Source organism: Colossoma macropomum, unplaced genomic scaffold, assembly GCF_904425465.1.
Source record: "Colossoma macropomum unplaced genomic scaffold, Colossoma_macropomum, whole genome shotgun sequence".
In the NCBI taxonomy this organism is placed as follows: Eukaryota; Metazoa; Chordata; class Actinopteri; order Characiformes; family Serrasalmidae; genus Colossoma; species Colossoma macropomum.
The window spans coordinates 25,356,408-25,379,213 of NW_023494788.1; the positions used below are offsets into that span (position 1 = coordinate 25,356,408).

The following is a 22,806-nucleotide window of genomic DNA, read 5'->3' on the forward strand; positions in this document are numbered from 1 at the left end:
CCAAGTCTGACGTTTGGTCATATTTTGGGTTTTATAAGGATGCAGAAGGAAAGCTAATTGAAGATGACCACCCTGTCTGCAGATGACCACCCTGTCTGCAGAACATGCCGAAAGAAAATAGTGGTGAAAGGGGGCAACACATCAAACCTTACGAGTCATCTTCGCGACCACCACCCGCTACCTGCAAGAATGCAAGGTTAACTTTAACGGAGAAGTCTGTGGAGACTTCGAAATAGAAGAAATGTCACGGTTTGTGTGGTTTAACTTTTGCTTATGGTTCGTTAATAATGTTAAATGAAGCTTTTAGCATCAAAAAAAAAAACAAAAAAAAAACAAAAAACAATCGGTGAATCAACTGTGAATCGAAACTAAAGCTTGTAACACACATTTCTGTGGAGCAGTGTCTCCAAAATGAGCTCTGAGTTAACAGTCACACGAGCTCTAGAACGAGACGCTGCAGAGGTTCAATCTGCACAGCTCCCCTTTCTCGTCTCGTGTGCAGTGTTTACTGTCTGAGAAGCGAATAACACCATCTCATATCACTCAGTGTCCCCTACATAGTGCGCTACTGTTCAAACACGATCATCATTAACCAGCAGTTGAGTTTTAAATAGGGAATTTGTAACCTGTTGTTAACGTTGATTATAGATGACTGACTCGAACGTTTCTTGCACTCTTTGGGTGAAGGATTTGCTATTTCATGATCCACGAAGTGCACTACATAGGGAAGATAGTGTGCTTTGAGACGGGACCTCGTGAGTAAACGATGTGTGCTGCTTTTAGGAAAAGCAGAGTTTCAGAGATTAAACTTTAGGAGTGTTTCTGCTGCAGCTCAGATGCGCGTTAATTTTAAGTTATGTTTTAGTTTTAAAATGCTTTTAGAGAAGCAGCTCCACAGGTGAAGACACACTGTGTGAGTTCTACACTGTCTGCAGCTCACAGCACGGTCATGCAGTTCCTCTGTGATTTTGGCTGTTTTTCCTAGTGCACTGTATTGATTAGGGGTACAGCGCCACAACGGCACAGTAATGCTGCAGTTGCAGTTCGGACAGAAATCCCCCAAGTGCAGCACTTCTTAGAAGTAGTAATTTTCCATTAAGACCCACCTCAGAGTTGGTTGAGATTTAATTCTCTATGCAAGGAAATCCCTAATTATTGTAATTACTACTACTACTACTACTACTACTAATAATAATAATAATAATTACAACAGTAATAATAATAAGAATAAGAATAGTAATAATATCAGTAATAATAATACATTTGCTATTCTTTTGTTTACAGAGTATTACAAGTATTGTAAGTAATACAAAAGTAATACTAAAATTGTATTGACCTTATTTTTTAATGTTTATGCAAACAAAAAGTGCATACTGCTGCCAATTCTATTTGTGTTAATACAAAAGTTGGTGAAACGAGTTTCAGTTTGTGTATCAGTATTTATTTTTTTATTTATTTTACTTTTCAACACAACAACAATGTCGCGATAATACTGATAATCGTGATAATTTTGGTCATGATAATCGTGATATGAAATTTTAATATCGTTTCATCTCTACTAAATACTATAAAAATTACATAAAAAGTTGCTGACATTGCAGATTTGGATGGACCTAAATCACTGAGAAACTTTGGTAGCCTAATAAGATCATTGCCTCCCCTCTCGCTGTGAACCTAATCCCCTCCCAGCTGTTCATTGTTACATTTAACTCCATCTCAGTGTTCCAAATTGATGAGAAGACAGAAATCATTTTTTTCTAGCATTTCCAAAAAACAAAGTTGAGTGCAAAGTTGAAGTGCAAATGTGATTGCCTATTTTGTACTTTCTTTATTTTGGTATGGTGTATTTAAATGGATATTTTTTGTGAGCTGGTGCTGATGTGTGCAGACTACATAATTAATAATCAGATTCTTTGAAGTAACTCGCTATTTGAATAGTTATTTTATTAGATATGTTTTTACTTTTACTTTAGTTATTTAGATGACTACTTCTATTTAAGTCATTATTATTTTAAAGTAACATTACTCTTACTTTAGTGTAGTTTTTTGGCTACTGTACCCACCATCAGTTGTCTTCTTTTTGTGAAAAGGCTCCGTACTAGCACATTAGGCCTCTTTGTGCTGATTCATGCCCGAACTCTAGCTGTATTTTAAATTTTATTTGTCTTTAGTCTAGGACTGGGCGATAAAACATATAACGATCAATAACGAACAATATATATCGCAATATACTTTTCCTTGATAGAGCGATAAGAAATGTTCGATAAATTTTCGATATAATACATCATTCTCACACTTGCACGTTCCAGCGAAAGCCCTGGTGGCATGTTCTACTGCAAGGTAAACAACACTACTCTGCTGTCGCCAGGAGAGGGCGCACTTCTGAATTTTTCGACATGATTGGAGAGGGAGGGGGAGACGAGTAAAATGAGTCTTTAGCAACAGCTGAAATGTGGAGTTATACATTCCCTGTTTGAGCAGAGCGACCGGAGATCTGATCTCCTGTGATCAAGTGTGAGTGACAAGATAAGTGGCATAACTGTACTGTCCTAAAGTGAACTCGCCTCTTTCCGTACATCCTAACAAGCTTTAGCAGCATTAAATCACATCTGCTCCTCACAACTAAAGCACTGTTACAGCGCTCAAAAAGTCATCTTTAAGTATTAGTGCATTCCCAAGCAACGAAAGTGAAAGAAAGAAGTGGGTTACAGCCCTAACTTGCATGATTTAAATGAAAGTAAACTGAGGAAGGCTGTGAGGCATTGGAAAGTGGGAGAACGTCATCTTCCCAGGCTAGCTGTTTTTAGCAGCTGGCTAACTTGAAGCAGCGCTCCGTCACTCGTACAACACCGCAAATTGATGATACTGTAGATCAAACAAGATACAAAAGCACCACTTTCACTTTAAACATTTCTAAAAGGAGGACTGACTGTTGTTAGATATATTGCGGTTTACCCCTTAAACTACTACAATAGAATAGAGAAATCCAGACGTCTGCTAGCTGGTCTTTGGCTGTATCGCCCAGATCTACTTTAGTCTTGCTGTTGCCAAATTAACACTGATTTATGTGTGTGTGTGTGTGTGTGTGCCTGTGTGTTTGTGTGTGTGTATTTTCTTGATAGGAAAGTCGCAGAGACATTGAAAGATGAGTTGTCCATGGCAAGACTGAAAGCTCTTTCTGAGAGTCACAGAGTGCTTGAGTTAGAGCGGAAACTCTTTGGAGTAGAGAATGCTTTGAAGCAAGTTCAAAGTGACAATATCAAGCTGCAGGTGAAACTTGAGGAACTACGGATGAAATATGAACCTGAAGGTAAACCCATTTTAATGGATATATACATTCTAAAGCTCTTTCTTTTTCTATTTAAATAGTGCTTTGAATTAGGTTCACAAATGTAGTTATTATTGACTATTATGTTACTTTCTTACATTTTTTTATTACAAAATTCACAGAATATGTTGTCTTTATTGGTTTGACAAAGCCAACTTGCAATTCAACTTAATCATCTTATAAAGCTGCCTAGACAAACACAACTTTCCAAAGTATTTATTAGCATTTGTCGAAAAAATGTGATGAGAAAATAATGAAAAAGTCTCACATGTAAAACTCTAGATGTTAAAAGTTGACGCTCACAAAATTTGACAAATACGTACAAATGTTTATTCCACGGTACTATAGCTACATCTTTACGTTACCTGTGAGAAGTGCAAGGCGTGTGCCTAATAAATTGACAGTTCAGTGCCTTCTCTCTCAGTGTAGTGTTTTATTATGCTATAATATTTTATTTTGCTAACATGACATGAAGCACAAGTGCTTTTGCATGTCAGACATGACTGAGAAGTTTGAAATAACTTTGCAACTAACCATGATGGCTGAAAAGATGTTTCTCTGTTCACTGTCACCTTGACAAGCCAACATTTTTCCACATCATTCACTGAGCAGTAAATAATTCTACTTTCGTATAGAATGAGTACTGCTTCTCATCTAACCTTAATATGTTAGCTCTAGCGTTAGCAGATGTATGCATGACTGACTGATGAATAATGTCATAGCAATTTTCAGTGGTCATCTGAGCAATTCTCAGTGGTCATTAGAGCAAAAAATTTTTACGTTTTCATGTTGGTTCCATAAATTCTTTAGGATAGGATAATGTCTTCCTCCTCCCCCTAAACACAGCATGTATATCCACATGTGAGTGTCAATTTTTTTGCAAGTTTAGGCATATGTACACTGCATGTGCGCGAAGTTCTGAGTGTGCGTAATAAAGCTTAAAGTGTCAGTTTTTTGACAGGATTTAAAAGTCACATTATTAAAAGCTATAACGTTGAACTTAGATGGTCTCTTGACAAATGGAGCACCAAAATTATGGAGCCATATAGGACCTGTTAAACCAAGCATTTATCTAGATTTGGAGCCACTTTCAGAAGTGGATTGTGGATAAACATTAAAACATAGGACACACATAGCTACAGTTAAGCTACGCTGTGTTATCCTAGTGGACTAAAAATTTTGCTTTAATTAACCTGTTCTTGACAGATGTTTAGTTTTGTTTGCTTTAGTTATTTAGTTGCTGTTGACTGGGCAAAACAAAATACACAGGCTCTGAATTTATGGAACATCGACTGGCACTTGATGTAATTTTGAAGTAAAATAACAGACCCGTTCTATGAGGTTAGAGTGTTAAACCTGGTGCAGATGCCTGCAGATGGGTCAAAAATAGGGGTGGGAATCTCTAGACACCTCACGATTCGATTCTTTTTTTCTATACAGGATTTCTATTTTCTCACTGTGTCAGGACTTGGTACTTTTAAAGCAAAGTATTCGTAATGATCCATAATGAATTTACTTTCAATACCTTTTATTAATAAATCAAATGGAAGTGATGCGGTAAGTGAACTGGAAGGCTCTCATTCACTGCTCTTGTTTGGTGCACATGAGACGCTGCTGCCACTCATCTGCGGTAAAATGCGCTGTTATGGTGACATAAGATCCAGTGGCAATAGATGTCCACGCAGCACGTTACAGCCGTCCTACCCGTTTAATTCAGTGATTTTATAACTTCGGTTTTGGTCTCGTTCATTGTAGAGACAGGAAGGGGGGTCCGCTGTGTCAGTAAAATATCTTTGAGAAGGGTCGTGTGCAGCATAGCGTGAAAGCCCTGTTTCTCAACGACTGAGAACTGGCAGACTGCAGGTCACCTAGCAATGATGCGTTATTCACATTTATAAGCAGCGCAGTTGAATCCTGGTAAATTAAATCTGCAACAAGAGACTGTCGAACACAAAAGTTGTGAAGATTACGTCAGCTTCTCTTTCGAATTTTCCCGTTCCACTTTAAATGGTGCCACATTTACATTCAGCGCCTCAGGCAGAATTTAAGGTGGAACGGGAAAATTGAACAAGAAGCTGGAGAATGAGAAGCGACTTCAGCCTCGGAAAACAGTTGAACATTTGACATTTTACGAGAAACTGATCTACTTCTGAAGAAAAGTTTTCTGGCAGAGATGGGAGGAAAGCGGCTATAGCTAAAGCTTAAAGCAGAACAGAGTAAGTCCATGCTTTCGTTGATATTTTTAACCTAACTTATACTAGGACATTCGCACATACTGAGACATACTGGACATAAATGTTGGGGCTGCCAAGGTGGTCTGATTTTTGTTGAAAGGACAAAATGGCTCTTCTTAACATTTGGGTTGTGACTCCTGATCTAACCTGGCTTTTAATGCAGAGGGTGCTGGTCTTTCTCACTCATCTGTGTGTGTTTCTGTTATGTGCCTCCACAGACTGCACTTCCGCATTTCCGCCTTTTGCATTCCGCCAACATTACGTTATAAATTAAATATTTCGAAAATCGATTTTTGACATTTGTGAATCGATTCAGAATCATTCACGTCCGCATCGCGATGCATCTAAGAATCGATTTTTTCCGGCACCCCTAGTCAAAAATTATTTGCAGTCATTCTTTTTAAACTGAATTCTGACTTATTAGTCATGAGTGCCTGTGATGTTTTAATGTTTAAATAGTGTAGGTCTTTTTTCCTTTCAGAACAGCTTAATTGTGTCACTGTGTGATACTGATAAAATTCAGAATATCATGATAATTTCAAACAAATCAGTGTCATCGTATCTCATGCTTTCTGAGCTTCCTGTCGCTGTTGTTGGAACAAAACTTGTATCTCCAAAATGATAACTTTATAGGAGAAGCAAAAAATTGACTTACTTTTAATATAAGTCAGTGGAACCAGAATTTTTTCCAAGTCATTTTGGGCAATTTCTTATGGTCCATTCATCATGAAATGTACAAACAATGTGAAAAGTAACAGGCATTTTCAAATTATGTCAAAAACTGAGAAACGACAAAAAATGGAGACGCAGCTGCATGCTGGGGACTGTAGTGCATCTCAGGGTGAAACAGGCTAATAAGAATAGAAAATTAAAATAATTTTGCGGGCCAAATAGGACTGTGTCACAGTCACTGTAGATGATGATATTGCTCATGACTGTGCTAAATGTTTGTCCTAAAGTTTTTTTGTTTTTTTTTTTGAATAGATATACAAAATACAATTTCAGCTGTTTTTGGAGTGAATCAAATGTTTTTTTTTGGAGTGAAATCTGTGAGTTATTTGGAAGAAAAACTGCAAGCATACCTATATTTCCATGATGGTAGCTGTTTTTTTTCTTAACCCTTTAAAATCCTAGGCTTATTACATACTTATATTATTCAGTAACTGCGGGGACTCCAATGCAAACTGGCTGAGCTGTTCTTAGGTTATAGAAGTGTGTAATAATTATTACACACCAGCTGACCATGGCCATTTAAGGAGTTAAACTCAGCTCATCAGAAAATGCATGTTTTGGATCAAAGTAGACAATCGCAAAAACTTTGAGAAGTTGGCTGTAATCATGAATGGGTAAAAATAATTGCTAAAATTTAGTGAAATGGGCGGAATTTCTCACTGGTGTGAGTGGGACTCAAGTTTCTGTTGTCTGAAAAAGAGGTGAATGAGTCCCCTCTCCCTCTAGTCCAAGCCACATCAACATATTTCTCTTAGGTTTTTGTGACCCAGTGGCTGGGTAGGTATGTCTGGCAGTACTGGAAAGGGGAGTGTTTTTGTTCTTATCTACACTGTCTTTGCTATTACTTATATCAGGGGTGTCAAACTTAACCACTAAATGGGCCATATAAAAAAAAATCTCAACAAATCCGTTGGCCAGAGAACATCTATCTAACATTTTGCTATAAACTGAACTGACCATTATTTATTCAAAATATCCCAAAATGTCAGCTGTAAAATATTACATACTTGTAGTAGACCTTGAAATGTTACATGAATACTTGAAATAATCAAAATTTAAATGTCCCCAGGAGCTCTATTTGCTTGAACTAGACACCTGGCATCTTTTCTTTGCTGTAAGTTCTTTAATACTTGGGCTCAATTTATGAGCTGCTGAGCTAACATTGTTTTTATTTTGGCTGAACTGCAATTAGTTGTTTGGTGATACGACTGGTGTGGAACGGTGTAGAATTGCGTATAACTGAGGTGTTACTGCTGTCCCATAGATTGTTGTTGAAGTAGGAGAGTTGCAGTGGACATTATGTTGCAGTGCATGCTGCAGATTGTAGTGCATTGTGAAACAAGCTAATATTATTAAAATAATCAAAATACTTTGGCGGGCCGGATAGGATTGTGACGCAGGCCTTGTGTTTGACACATGGCTTAGATTGTCCAAAACAAATTGTTATAAAAACGTATGTTTATTAACAGATTTGCCACTCTTGCATATTATGTTTGTATTTCATATGCAAAAATTTAGTTCAGGAACAGCTATCATGACTTGCTTAGAATGTTGCATGATGACATAGCTGGCTAGCTACTCTAACAGTAATGAGATAAAATAACCTTGCTTTTTTTTTTTTGAATGAACCATAAATGTTTGTGCAACTAACGTTACAAGGGCTCTAACTCCACACTTGTTCTTAAAATCTCCTAATAATTGTTCTGTGTATAGAGTTGTGGGGGGAAAGACTCACAAAATTATGTGCTCTAAGTGCTCTAATCTGTTTCTGTGGCTGGGTCAAGCTGCGTCAGTGTTAAGTGGTGATAATCTTAATTTACAGTAATAGAGGTAAAACACTGGAGATTGAATGGTCTTAGTACAAAAGTACAAAAAATTACATAGTTAGTAGACAATAAATATAGAATACACAAAAGACAGAAGGATACTGGTACATAGTCAGTGTGTATACGTATGAACAAAATGTGCAAAATATGTGTGGCAATTTTTTTTAAAGGTAGTATTCAGTAAATAATGTTAGCAATGTTAGTAGTGGTCAGTTCAAGTAAATGTGAAGTCAGTCAGCTCTTCTGAGTATGGTTAAAGTGCATTTATTAGGAGTAGTGTTGTATTCATGATCTGGTGGATGTTGTGGGTGTGATAATTTTAACAGTCAGATTTTCCTATTATTGTAATTAATTAAGGTGATTACATAATTAATTGGTAGTAGAAAGCCATCAAAATTACCTGGAACTTTTAGTGAGAGAAGAATATTTAAAGGAAAAAAAATCAGTGTTTCTCAAATTAGATAAGCCCATCTCCATTTTTAGGTCAAAGCTGTGATGAATCTCTCTGAAACAGGACATGCGTTTGTTTTGCTCCCACATAAAATGAGGGGGTGGTTAAAGGGGTAAGAGTTTCTCCAAGGGACACAGCTGGATTGGTAGAGAAATTGATTGCATACTTGAGTCATAGAGACTCCAAAGCTTCTTTTAGAATGGTTCACTCATTAACTCATTCACACTTCTCTCTATAGCATATGCTATATAGCGAACTGATGGCTGAACAAGCATGAAGCGTCAAATATGTTTTGGACTAGCTCTCTACGTTCAGAAGCACTGCTTCATAGCAAAGAGACTGACATTTGTGTAACTCATCTGTCACGCAAACAAATCAAACCCGACCTCTGTTATGAATTTTGCAGAACACTAGCTGTATTTATGATCTTCACATACAAAGTAAAAAAATAAACAATTAACACTGAGTCTTGTTCTAGAACTGCCAACAAAGTTTTGGTTTTTTTTTTGTTTTTTGATTTTTACCCAATTATCTCCCCAATTTTGTCGTTTCCAATTCCACCCGCTAGTTAGGACTCCCCCAATCACACGATACTATCAACGCTAGAAGGGTGAAGGCTAGCACAGGTTTCCTCCGAGACCTGTGAAACCAACCACCGCTTCTTTTCGAACTGCCGCTCACGCAACGTCACTGGACAGCTGAACGTGCTCGGAGGAAAGCGCCAACCGCCAGATCTGTTACGTCAGCTAACAGACGCCTACACTGACTAGCATCGCGTTGAGTGATGGGGGGAGAAGGAGGGGCCATCCTACCCACCCAGAGAGAGCGAGGCCAATTGTGCTCTCTCGGACTCCCGGCTACGGATGGCTGTAGCATCACCAGGGATCGAACTCGCGATCTCCTGATGATAGGGCCAACGCTTAGACGATTGCGCCACTCGGGAGCCCCAAAGTATTTTAATGGTTGACCTTCCAAGGTTTTCCCCATGAGCTTGAAATTGACCAGCATGTTACACAGCTGTTTGTTGTGGCAGTTTTCTGTAGTAACAATGTTTTGCTGCTCACTGTTCAAGTATTACATTTTGGATAAGTGCCACAATGTCATCTAAGATAAGTAACATACAAACTGCATGTTGTTTTATTTTTTTCTCTCTTCTCCTTAATCTTTCATTATCTATCAATGTAGAAGGAGATCTTTCATTTTCTCATTTATCTCCAGCACTGCTTACGATGAAAAGCTAATCATTTCTGCTGAGGACTGTTTTTGAGACATAATTCAGAAATTTGGCAAATCAGAATGCTTTATCTCTTGCCAACAAAGTTGTGACAGGGGCATGTTTACCACTTGGTTTCATCTCTCTTCTTTTAACAACACTGTAAGCGTTTGGGAGCTGAGGACACCAATTGCTGTAGTTTTGAAAATTAAATGTTTTCCCATTTTTGCTTTCATTTCAGAGTGTCCTTTGTCATATTTTTCATTTTATAATGTGCCAAATGTTTTTTAGTGGGTGATAGGTCTGGACTGCAGGCAGGTCAGTTCCTCACCCTGCCTCTGCAAAGACTTGACTTTTTATTGACAATTTTAACCTTTTCTGGAACTGCCCTTCTTTTTACAGAGTTGATGGGATTCATCCCAGTAGGCTGGGTTTACAGATATTGGGCCGCAATATATTTTACTCTATTTTTAACTCCAGATGACTATTACATACCTCAAACACATACTCAAGTGTTTATGTAGTTTTAAATAGAAGACCCAGGACCAGCTCTTCATCAAAATCCATAAGAAATATCAAAGAAGCGAAAAATTTTAATGGTTTTATTAATCCAGAAAATCTGGTTTTTATTTGATTCAACTCCAATTACTTTACGCTCCCAAGAAAACCCTGCAGTAAACCCTATAACAGATCTTGAGAGTTTTAAAAACAGAAAAGCCTTAGGCATAATTCATCTTAACATTAGAAGCCTACTTCAGAAGGATAAAATGAATCAACTTGAAGTCCTGATGGCCCAGTCTGATCTAGATATTTTAATACTAACAGAGACTTGGCTTAGGCAATCTATAAGTGATGAAGAAGTAACCTTAAATGATTTTAACCTTTATAGAATAGACAGGGAATCAAGAAGAGGCAGAGTAGCTATTTATATAAGAGTAAATATACAAGCCACCTTATTAACTGTCCTCTGCACTTGATGAAATAACCAATCTTTTATCACAATATACTGCTTCTGAAATGCTGGTCCTAGGGGATTTTAATCTTAACTGACTTTCCTCACACAATTAGTCACAGAATCAACACGCCAAAATCTAAAGGATCCCGAGAGTCTTTGACCTTGGCATTAATGACCACTGCCCCATTAGATGCATTAGAAACAGTTGCAAGAACAAAATGGGCTCTCAGATGGTGGTTAGAAGAAATTTTAAACATTTTAATGAATAAGCTTTTCTGTCTGACTTAGCAATGAGTGAAATTGACCTTGCACTAAAAATTCCAGATGTTGACTTGGCGCTAAACCATTTTGGCAAATCATTTCTAACGGTGGTAAACAGACATGCCCCCCACAGAAAGCAAAGAATAAGAGACAGATCAAGTTCCCAGTTTACTAGTGAAGTTTCCTCTCTGTTTAAAGGCAGAAATAAAGCTTTGTCCACTGCCAGACGCACAGGGGAGAGAGACTACTCGCTTACGTTCAGACAGCTGAGAAATAAATGTACCTCTGCAGTTAGAAAGACCAAATCAGATTATTATTTCGACCTGATTACCAGCTCTATGAACACTCAAAACTTTTGGAAGATTGTAAAATCCCTTAAAAACAATTCCTCTACCTTTCCAACCAATGTTGTAGTTGACGATCAGCTGATATCTGATGAGAAGGAACTCTGTAGAGCTTTTAACACACATTTTGCTGCAGCTGCTCACATTTTTGAAAATACTGACTCAAATCTGCTGTTAGGTCAAACTGATATCAACTCTATTGATACCCAGAGCCATGGTCTCTTTACACTCCAGCCATTCTCTCCAATCATAGTAGCTAAAACTCTTACTACTATTAATCCACAAAAACTACTGGTGAAGATGGGCTGGACCCTTACTTCCTGCGTCTAGCAGCCCCAGTTATTTTAGAATACATAACATATATTTTTAATCTCTGTTTTATCATGCAGAATTCCCGGGATCTGGAAAATAGCTCATGTAACTCTACCGCATAAAGGAGGTGAGGTAGCAGATGTAACTAACTACAGACCAATCTCAAAATTGTCCTGTTTAGCTAAAAATTTTAGAATTTCTAGTATATAGTCAAATCTGTATGACAATTCTGTCCTGTTTAATTATCAGTGTGGCTTTAGAGAAAGACACAGCACCCCCTCTTGCTACCACATTGGTTTTAAATGATCTGTATATGGCCATAGACAAGAAGAGACATTGTGTTGCCAATTTTATTGATTTATCAAAGGCTTTTTGATACAGTTGATCACACTCTTTTAAGGAACTTACAAAAGATGGACCCAAAATTACCTTTCAGACAGACAACAATGCACAGCACTGAGTAATTACAATTCAAATTTTTTGACTATATCCAAAGGAGTACCACAAGGTTAAATTGTGGGCCCAGTTGTATTCAATGTATATATTAATGAATTTCCTACAGGTTGCTTGAGGAAACACAAACTTGTTTTAAATGCTAAGAAATCTAAGTTTGTGCTGTTTTCCAGATCTACTAATACTGATTTTAATACTGTAAATATTACTACCCTGGCAGGATCCAACATTGAAAGAGTCACAGAGTATAAATACCTTGGCATATGGCTGGATGATAAACTCACTTTTAAATCCCATATTAATAAAATGGTTGGCAAGTGTAGACAGAAGCTCGGTTACCTATATAGAAATAAATCCTGTTTCCCCAGGTATGCAAGAAAAAGAATTGTTGAGGCAACCTTACTATCTGTAGTGGACTGTGGTGATGTAATTTACAAACACGCATCTGCCAGTTCCCTTAAACCACTGGACAGGAAACACTAAAGCTCAGCTTGCTGGTGTCACTCAGTCATTTTAAACTTTTACTCTCTAACCACCTCCTCTCTACCTGCACTTGTTTTAACTGATTTCTTACTATTGTTGTTTTATTTTCATTTTTATTATTTATTTGTTTATTTATCATTATTCATATTCTTATTTCAATAATGATTATGATTTATTATCATTTTACTCATTTTATTTCATTTTTAGTTTACTTTTTGATTTTATCCAGCTTTTGTTTTAATTTTTTGATTAACTTTTACATTTTAGCGACATTTTAATTATTGTTTTATATTTTCCACTGTATTTCTATGTATTTTTATTATTAATGTTTCATTTTTCTATACTTATCTGATTTGAGTCATTTTTTATTAAATTTACTTTTATTATTTGATACAGGAAAATGGATTGATATGTTCACATTATCAATCCCTTTTCCTGTATCAACTCGGTAACTTTGTAAATCAGCGTCATCCTCAATGTTCTCCGAGGTTAAATAAAGGTTGATTGATTGATTGATTAATACAGAGCCATGCTGTTGTAATATGTGCAGAATGTGGTTTAACATTGTCTTGCTGAAATAGACGTCATCTGGATGGCCAAAACATGTATATATCGTTCAGCATTAATGATGCCTTCACAGATGTGCACGTCACCCATGCCATGTGCGCTAATGCACCCCTATACCGTCATGAATGGTATATTGAAGTGTGCACTGAAACAAGCTGAGTGGTCTTTAGTCTGGAGGACACAGTGTCCATGATTTTCAAAAAGAAATTCAAATGTTGATTTGTCGGACCACAGGACACTTCTCCACTTCCCCTCAGTCCATTTTAAATGAGCTCGGTCCCAGAGAAGGTGGCAGCATTCTTGGATCCTGTTTATATATGCTTCCTTCTTTGTGTTTGAGTTTTATTTAGCATTTGTGGATGCAGTGCCGAACTGTTTTCATAGACCGTGTTTTTCAGGATTTTTTCTGAGCCCATGCAGTGATTTCCACTACAGAATCATGTCTGTTTTTAAAGCAGTGCTGTCTGAAGGCCCAAAGATCATGACCAGCAAATACTGGTTTTCAGGCTTGTCCCTTGCATACAGAGATTTCTCCAGATTCTCTGAATCTTTTGATGATATTATGTACCGTAGATGATAAAAAGCAAAAGTTCTTTGCTATTTTATGTTGAGAAACATTATGCTTGAATTGTTGCACTATTTGATCGTGCAGTCTTTCACAGAGTGGTGAACCCCTCCTCATCTTTACTTCTGAAAGTTTTATACCCTGTCATGTTATTGACCTGTTGCCAATTAACCATCATTTTTTTTTTTAAGCATTACACAACCTTACCAGTCTTTTGTTGCCCCTGTCCCAACTTTTTTGGAGTATGTTGTTGGCATCAAATTCAAAATGGGCATATATTTTTCAAAAAACAATAAAATTTCTCAGTTTCAACATTTGATATGTTGTCTTTGAAGCATTTTCAAATAAATATAGGGTTTAAATGATTTGCACATCATTGCATTTTGTTTTTATTTACATTTTTCACAGCATCCCAACTTTTTGGAAATGGGATTGTATTTATAAGATGCTTAAGAAAAATAAATATTAAATATCACCATCGTTCATGCTGTCAGTATTTGCAACTTAGTGTTTTTTCAGGCTTGGTTGAAACGATGGGCCGCGAGACCCCACTGAGTGATACAGCTGACCCACGAGGCACACTGCAGGCGGGGCTAGTGTACGCACAGGCCTGGTTAGCGGGCTGCTGTGCTAAAGGCTAAATCGAGGTTAAATGCAATCATTATGCTGAGAGTCCAGCGGTTCCTTCCACTCTATCAATAACATTAACTTAGACTGTACAACGTTGTATTTTCCAGGTTTGAAAAGTGCTGGAATTTTGGATAAAGTGTTTGAAAATGCTTGAAATTGTACCTGTATTTCTTTCATGACAAATAGCTGTCTGACTGAATAGTTTAGTTATTAAATGGAGAAAAAAATAAGTCGCAGCCTAAAATGAAAACTCCACCTGGGCTCACTTGCGCATCTGTGATAGTGATGGGAATTTCAGCTCTTTTTGGTGAACCAAGATCATTTGGCTCAGCTCACCCAGAAGCACAGACTCTTTCGGCTCCCAAACGGCTCTTCATTATACCACCACGGAGAGGATCACCCTATCGTTGTGCCTTGTAGTAAGTTACAAAAAAGAAAGAAAAACAGCTTATGGACAGGAGTCCCATCATTCATTTAAAATAGGGGCCGGCAACATGCGGCTCTTTTACTGCTCTGTTTTGGCTCCACGGCAGAATTCGATTTTTAGGTAAAAATAAAATAATCCTCCTTTGCAGTAAAATAAACCTCTGCTTTCATGCAGTGTGGATATACCTGAGCTTTGGCTTAAAGCAAAGTAAGTGTACGTTTTATATATGTTTTAGCTTACACTAGTAAATTAGCACATACTGAGTCATATTACAGCCAAGATGTTAAAATGGACATGAAATATTGTGGCTCACAAGGTGGTTTGATTTTTGTTGAAAGGACAAAATGGCTCTTCTTAACATTTGAGTTGTTGACCTCTGACTTAAAAGCCCTGGCTCAAAGAGCTCATCCGTGACCGATGCACCTCTAGCTAGTGTGTGACTGCGATCTGCCAGTCTGTTTTCAAGTTGTAACCAGCCAATATTCCTATTGTTTTAATTTGCACAATACTGTGGGAAAAGATTATAGAGCTGATTGACTGCCTACCTCAAAGGTGAATGTTGTTATTTTTGACATTATTAGTAAAGAATTTATTGGAAGTGAAGTTATTTTTCCAGTAATTTTTTGGGGTATTTTTTTTTATCCTGATTCAGCAAGGATAGCAAGGATAGATAGCAAGGAAGATAGCAAGGATAGATAGCAAGGAAAGTCTACTTACAAACAGGTGACACATTTTGAAACATAAAGCATATGTGTTATCCTTTAATTTCTTATCCTTCTGCTATTACCAAACACAATGCTGGTTGTCCCATCTCTTTTAATGTGATTAATTATTTTGAGTATGTATGTATGTATGTGTTTGTATAATTGTGTTATTTACTACAGCTGTAAGCTGAAAATGAACCTTGAAAGTGCATGAAAAGTGCTTGAATGTGACCTTAGAAAAGGTGTATGAACCCTGACTGTAAGTGACCACACAGCAGCAGACAAGTGATTACTGAGAGAAGCAGCTCAGCCGTTCAGGTTAGCGGCTCCATTTGCGTTCTTAACACCAAAAACTTTACAGTTACAGAATCTGCCATGAGCATCTGTGCTGCTGCTTGTTGTCCCACATGCTGACTTGTTGTTAAGTTCTGTCTGCTGGTCCGTCAGAAATTGCTTTGTGGTAGTGGTCATATGTATTGGCCATTTATATATATATATATATATATATATCGGTATCCCCCAACAATACCGATACTATGTTTAAGTGCCAGTATCAGCACACAGTATCAGTGCAACACTAATTTTGACCATTGGATGCCCGCCAACTAGAAGAACCTAACATCATTAGTGAAATAAAAATTTAGGATGAGCAGATGAAACAGATTAACTACCTCCAGTTATAGTACATTATGTTGCTTCATGTACGTTCATGGTGTCAGTAAGCACAAACTGCTTCACTCAGCTAATGAGCTGATCAGCTCGCGAACCAATAAGCACCCAGTAGCAGTAATGCTAGTTTCTTACCGGCTAAAACCTGTTTACAGTAGAAAAAAAGGAAATACACAGATATTTCAGTAAAATTCATCCTTCTGGTTTCTACAATTAAAGCAAGGTCCTGGACAAATTATTAGAAACTGTTTTAACTTTTCGTTCTTTCGTTCTCACCCCATTCATTGGGAACTTGCTCCCTGGTGCCCTCTGTCATTTTGCAGTCATGGTTTTGATATGATATAACGATATAAATAGGAAGTGGCCAGGCTCCCCTTCAACCTGATCTGACTTGTCTCACTCCGAACCAGAGTCAGTTTCTTCTTCTTCTGATACTTTAAGCCATTGTTGCATAATGGTACACATTGGAATTTGTACACTACACTGCCTGTACACCTAAATTGACACTATTTAGTGTACTATTTCTGTAATAGTGAGCGATTCCAAACGCAGCACAAAACTACCATTTGATGCCACCTCCATGCTTAAACTATATGAAAGGCTTCCTAAAAGCCTTTTTAAGGGTCCCGATTTGCATTCAAAATGCTTAAAATGTTACATTTATTTTTCCCTTCTGAGTCCACCAAAATCACAGATAAACCAGTGCCTGTAGTGGAGCTAAAAGACTAACATTCCACAAAGCTTACTCCTATATCCATGAATGTTATCTGTGCATCAGAACTCTTATGTAATTAACCAACATAAATGAAATACATGGGTCTATTTGTATCACTGCATTAAAATATTTGGAAACTGTGACTGAAATCAGTATGCTGTGAGTAACAATACATTTTGTCCTCAGAGGTGAAAAGGGCACGGGCTCAGAAGCGCAAACGAGAGAAATTTCCAGCAAACTCCCCCGAAGAAAGGTCTGACCACTGCACCATGGAAACTCCAGCCATAGACAATAACCCTGTCAAGACCGCGGACATGACTGCAGAAACCCCTCCTTGTTCAACTAAGAACCCACCAGCTAAAGCACAATCTCCAGACTGTAGCTCTGTCTTGCTTGATGGCAGTAAATGTGTTCGCATCTGTGAGGACACCCCAATCTCTGTGCCTGAGCCTCCAATGTGAGTATCTTCCAGTGTGTGCAAAATTTTGCTTTTGCTGTGTTTTTATTTTTTTATTTTTTTTTAACCCCTCTCTTTCTTTTTCCCATTTTTATTAATATCCTCTGCTCTTGATATTTTTTAACACATTAGCAATGATTCATGATGAGGATGAGCATAGTAGTCAGCTAACGGAGACCCTGTTTTTTTAAAGGGTCTCCTGTTTACATCTGCTCACTTCATGTGACTAGTACCTGGATTGTATCCTGATTAGGTTTTAGCCACATGCATTTACACTTGGTAATTTACAGACTGCTGTGTGGGATGGAAATGCAAATCCGCTCATTACGCAGTAGCAGTTGTTTATCCGTTCAGCCTTTTCGTCTGCAGTTTGTTTTGCACAGTAGCTTCTGTCCATATATAAGCATTTCGTTTTTGCCCTGTCCTTATCCCAGTGTGTCCTCCGTGATTATCTTTCCCATAGACACGGACCACATGGCCAGTGACCTACTGCGTGGAAAGGAGTTTCAGATGTGCTGGGAGGGGTTTTGGTTGTTGAATGTGTTTCGGAAAGATAGATGCATTTACATTTCTATATATTTATTGTCTTAAAGTCAAGGCCATCGGTGCGTTCAAATTTGGCGAACATAGGAGAATGTTTGCAAAGAGTTTACTGTTTTTCACAAACATTTGCAAACACTTGCAAGCAGTTTCATTAGGTTGTTCTGTGTGAACATACAGGGGAGCTGGACAAAGGGTTACAGTTGAAACGATGCTTCAAATTTAACTGTTCATATAGAACAAGTTTGCCACAAACCTTGGCCTTTTTTTCCAATCTTCTCCATCAGAATTCATCTTCTCTGCAGTGGGGAATATCTGCTGTCAGAAGAGAGAGCAAGCCTCTCACAAGAGCACGTAGAGATGCTGACTTTCCTCTGTCTCAGTGAAGGCCTGTGATTGTAGAATTTAGTTGCAACAGAGTGTAGACAAACAGTATTGACTTGAATAAGGAAACACTGATTTAGTTTTGTTATATTGTATTGCTGCTACTTCGCACAGCTTTGGTTTTAAATTTTGAAAAAAAAAATAACAGACTTTTTATTAATCTTTTGTATTAGCAGGAAAGTTCATCAAAACAGTACATTTTTTAATGTTATTTGTCTTGATTGTCTTTCTTGTTAGTTAGCAAATGCATAAAACAACCTTAAGCTAAATTTAAAAGCCGATAGCTACATAAGAGTTATTTGGCAAGTGGGCTGTTTATAATCTCAATAATCAATAATTCATTTTGATAATCGATAGATTATACGAATATCAAATTATTAGTTTGTTGCAGCCATACTGCTACAACACATGGCTTAAATGTATTTCAGACCATCTCCTGAAGTTGTTTGAGCAATCAGATTTGTATCTGTTTTAAATCTGTCTTGGGTGTCTTTACGCTTGCATTTTTATGTGGCTTGGCCTTATTCAGATATGATCCTGATGCTCAAGACACATGAAGTAACCAGATGTAAACAAGGTCAGAGTATTGGTTATGTAAGCATCTTCTTGCTTAAAATACTGTTTAAGAAAGTTCTCATGTATGTCACTTAAAGTTGTAAATGAATCCTTGGGGAAGCAGTGTGTCACTATGCTATCGTTTCTATTAAACATGAGAGATTGTTTGGCTGCAATATGGCTCCAGGGACTTGCAAATAAAGCCAAGTATGGCAATACTTTAATCTGAGTGAAAGTAGAGGTAGTGTTAGACCGATAAACAATGCCATCGTCCATTGTCGATGGCTGACAGACCCCATGATGCTTTAGTCAGAGGATCCTGTTTACAACCTAACATTACACCAGTTATTCACACGAATAAAGTCATTTCAACTTTTTAGTTGTGTTTTTACACGGAGTCAGGTACATGTATATAACCGCAACATACTCCCTTTTCACAGCAGTGTAGAAATGTATTTTTAAACCAGCATTTTCACCATGGTAGCTAGCGTCAAGCTAGCAGGGTTAGCTCAGCACTGTTTGGCATTTTTCTGTCAGCTCTAGTTTAAATACTCACATACAGCTTGTAACAGGCATGTAAGTAAAATTCTTTACTTTGTATGTCTGTTTTTAATTAATAAACGAAGTCTGTCTTGTATTTTTGTAGTGTTAGCCTGTCAGCCAGCTAGCTTTCTGCTACCTGTCCAGCCTACTAGTGAAGGTGGAATATAGCCAGTTATATAGTGAATATACTGTGTAAAAAAAAAGTTGCGAGTCTGTTAGGCGCAAACAGTGATTTTCAACTGGCAATTAATGATGTGATTGCATTTAATAGACACTAACAACTGGGCTTCATTATGCAGCCACAGTCTCATGTCTGCTGAATCTTTGTGCTATTTATGCTTGGAGCATTGCTGTTTTTGCCGTAATTTCATCTTCACTCGGTTGTACTGATAGCCACAAGCTGTACGTTATCCCAGAATGACTCATAGACATTTTACTACACAAAACAGTAACTTAAAAAATAAACACACATTCTTTCTCTCAGCTAAAAATGGTAACGAATGACACCTCCATTACGCAGCTGGATATTTCAGCCATAATGGCAAAACACAGTGGTCATGTGAGAAATAAGGTAGTTATGGAGGAAAGTAAGGAAAGACCAGGTGAGTAGGGGAGGATGGGCTGTGAATGTTTTAGCCTGAGTTTAAGTTATTTACAACCCCATTTCCAAAAAAGTTGGGGCACATCAATGATGTGAAAATCATTTAAACCCTATATTTCATTGAAAATAGTACAAAGACAACAATCAAATGTTGAAACTGAGACATTTTATTGTATTTTGAAAAATATTTGCCCATTTTGAATTTGATGCCAACAACACGTTCCAAAAAAGTTGTGACAGGGGCATGTTTACTACTGTGTTTCATCACCTCTTCTTTTAACAACACTCTGTACTCTTTTAACAACACTTGGGAACTGAGGAGACCAACTGCTGTAGCTTTGAAAGTGAAATGTTTTCCCATTTTTGCTTAACATAGGATTTTAGCTGCTCAACAGTTCGGGGTCTCCTTTGCCATATTTTTCATTTTATAATGTGACAAATGTTTTCAGTGGTGACAGGTCTGGACTGCAGGCCCAGACTCTTTTAATACAGAGTCATGCTGTTGTAATACATGCAGAATGTGGTTTGACATTGTCTTCCTTTGACATCTGCTTCCGTCCTTCCCTGAAAAAGACATCGTCTGGATGGCAACATATGTTGCCAAAACATGTATATATCGTTCAGCATTAATGGTGCCTTCACAGATGTGCACGTCACCCATGCCATGTGTGCTAATGCATCCCTATACCACGAATATAGTATATCATGAATACTGGCTTTTGAAGTGTTCACTGATAACAAGCTGAGTGGTCTTTAGCCCGGAGGACACAGTGTCCATGATTTCCGAACAGAAATTCAAATGTTGATTCGTCGGACCACAGAACACTTCTCCACTTCCCCTCAGTCCATTTTAAATGAGCTCAGTCCCAGAGAAGGTCGCAGCATTCCTGGATCCTGTTTATATATGCTTTCTTTTTTGCGTTTGAAGAGTTTTATTTAGCATTTGTGGATGCAGTGCCGAACTGTTTTCATAGACCGTGTTTTTCAGGATTTTTTCTGAGCCCACGCAGTGATTTCCACTACAGAATCATGTCTGTTCTTAATGCAGTACCACCTGAGGGCTCAAAGATGATGGCCAGCAAATTCTGGTTTTCAGCCTTGTCCCTTGCATACAGAGATTTCTCCAGATCCTCAGAAGATTTTAATGTTATTATGTACCTGCAGATGATGAAAAGCAAAAATTCTTTGCTATTTTACGTTGAGAAACGTTATTCTTGAATTGTGAACAGAGTGGTGAACCCCTCCACCATCTTTACTTCTGCAAGACTCAGCCTCTCTGGGATGCTCATTTTATACCCAGTCATGTTACTGACCTGTTCCCAATTAACCACCAGGTGTTTTTTTAAGCGTTACACAACTTTACCAGCCTTTTGTTGCTGGCATCAAATTCAAAATGGGCAAATATTTTTCAAAAAACAGTAGAATTTCTCAGTTTCAACATTTGATCTGTTGTCTTGTAAGCATCTTCAATGAAATATTGGGTTTAAATGATTTACACATTATTGCATTTCGTTTTTATTTACATTTTTCACAGCATCCCAACTTTTTCGGAAATAGGGTTGTATATAGCTCATTATCAAACAGTGTATTTAAAAGTGCTTTACAGAGTATTGAAATTAATATAAAAGGTAGATTAAAACAAGTGAAAAGATGATCAAATTAAATTTAAAACATTTAATGAAGATAAGGTGCAGTAAAAGAGTAGAGAAAAGAGTAAACCACTGAGAATAAATAATTAAAATATGCAAATTACAATTGCTCAAGGAGTTTGAAAGGCATAGGTAAACAGATATGTTTTCGGTCTGCTTTTGAAAAGAGTCTCAGCACATTTGACAGCTTCTGAGACATTTTTCCAACTGATTGCAGTGTAATGTTTGAAGACTGCTTCACCATGTTTTGTTTTGGTTTCAGGTACTGTTAACTGGCCAGATTGTAGTGACCTGTCATATCTAGAAAGGCTTTTCCAGCATTTCAGGAATATATTTAGGTCCTGGTTCATTTAGTGATTTGCATACAAGTAGTACAATTTTGAAATCTGTTATATAGCTGCCCAGGAGCAAGCTTAGGGACATGAGTATTAGAGTGATGTATTCAAACCTCTTTTGGTTAATATTCTGGCAGGAGCACTCTTAATAAGCTGCAGCTGTTGAATGGGCATTCCTTCCAATAATCTATTCTGCTGGATATAAATGAATTAATTAGTTTTTCTTAGGTGTGTAATAATGCACAGATTTACTTGTTAAAGGGATAACTGGCACAAGTCATTTTTTTAAAGACATAAAATAAATTCAAAAGAATATAAGCTAAAGTGCAATACCTATATAAAAATAAGCAAAAAAGTGTAATCTATAAAGCTACATCTTAATACTAAATAAGATGAGCACTACAGGTGCATTTACAATCTGATCTTGTGTTTCTGAATAAACTGGCCCTTAACCTTTTGGTTGAAATGAGTATGAGGAGATTTTCTCACATGGCTCCAATATTCACAGCTGATTTTTTTTTTCTTACATTTTTAATTAGATGTCGCAACCACAAGCTTTCAGAGGCTGTTTTTTTTCTTTCGTCCACCACTGTCATCCTTGGCTTGCTTATTAGGGCTTGGACACTTTGGATTTTGGATTTTGGATTTTCTGTAAAGCTGCTTTGTGTCATCTATTGCAATAAATGCTATATAAATAAACTAGGTGCACATCAGTATCTATTAACATCCCTATGGGTCAGGTTATTTGTTTTGGCTGTTCAGAATCAGCACATAGTGGCTGTTTATATTCTGTGTGGAGAAGTAGCTGCTGAGACACATATTTTCTTCACAACACCAAAGTTGGCTTCCTGTTTGCCAGATTCTTATTCAAAT

The 22,806-nt window shown here is 37.4% G+C and overlaps 1 protein-coding gene across 5 annotated transcripts in view; it reads left to right on the forward strand.

Moving 5' to 3' along the window:
* The window catches only part of spdl1 (spindle apparatus coiled-coil protein 1), an 81,611-nt gene that overhangs the window by 51,011 nt on the left and 7,794 nt on the right, over positions 1 to 22,806 (forward strand). For all 5 annotated transcript variants that reach the window (XM_036568910.1, XM_036568912.1, XM_036568909.1 and 2 more), the window contains exons 10-11: positions 3,123 to 3,310; positions 17,056 to 17,326. In XM_036568910.1, coding sequence (XP_036424803.1) covers positions 3,123 to 3,310; positions 17,056 to 17,326 — 459 coding nt within the window. The remainder of the gene's footprint in view (positions 1 to 3,122; positions 3,311 to 17,055; positions 17,327 to 22,806) is intronic.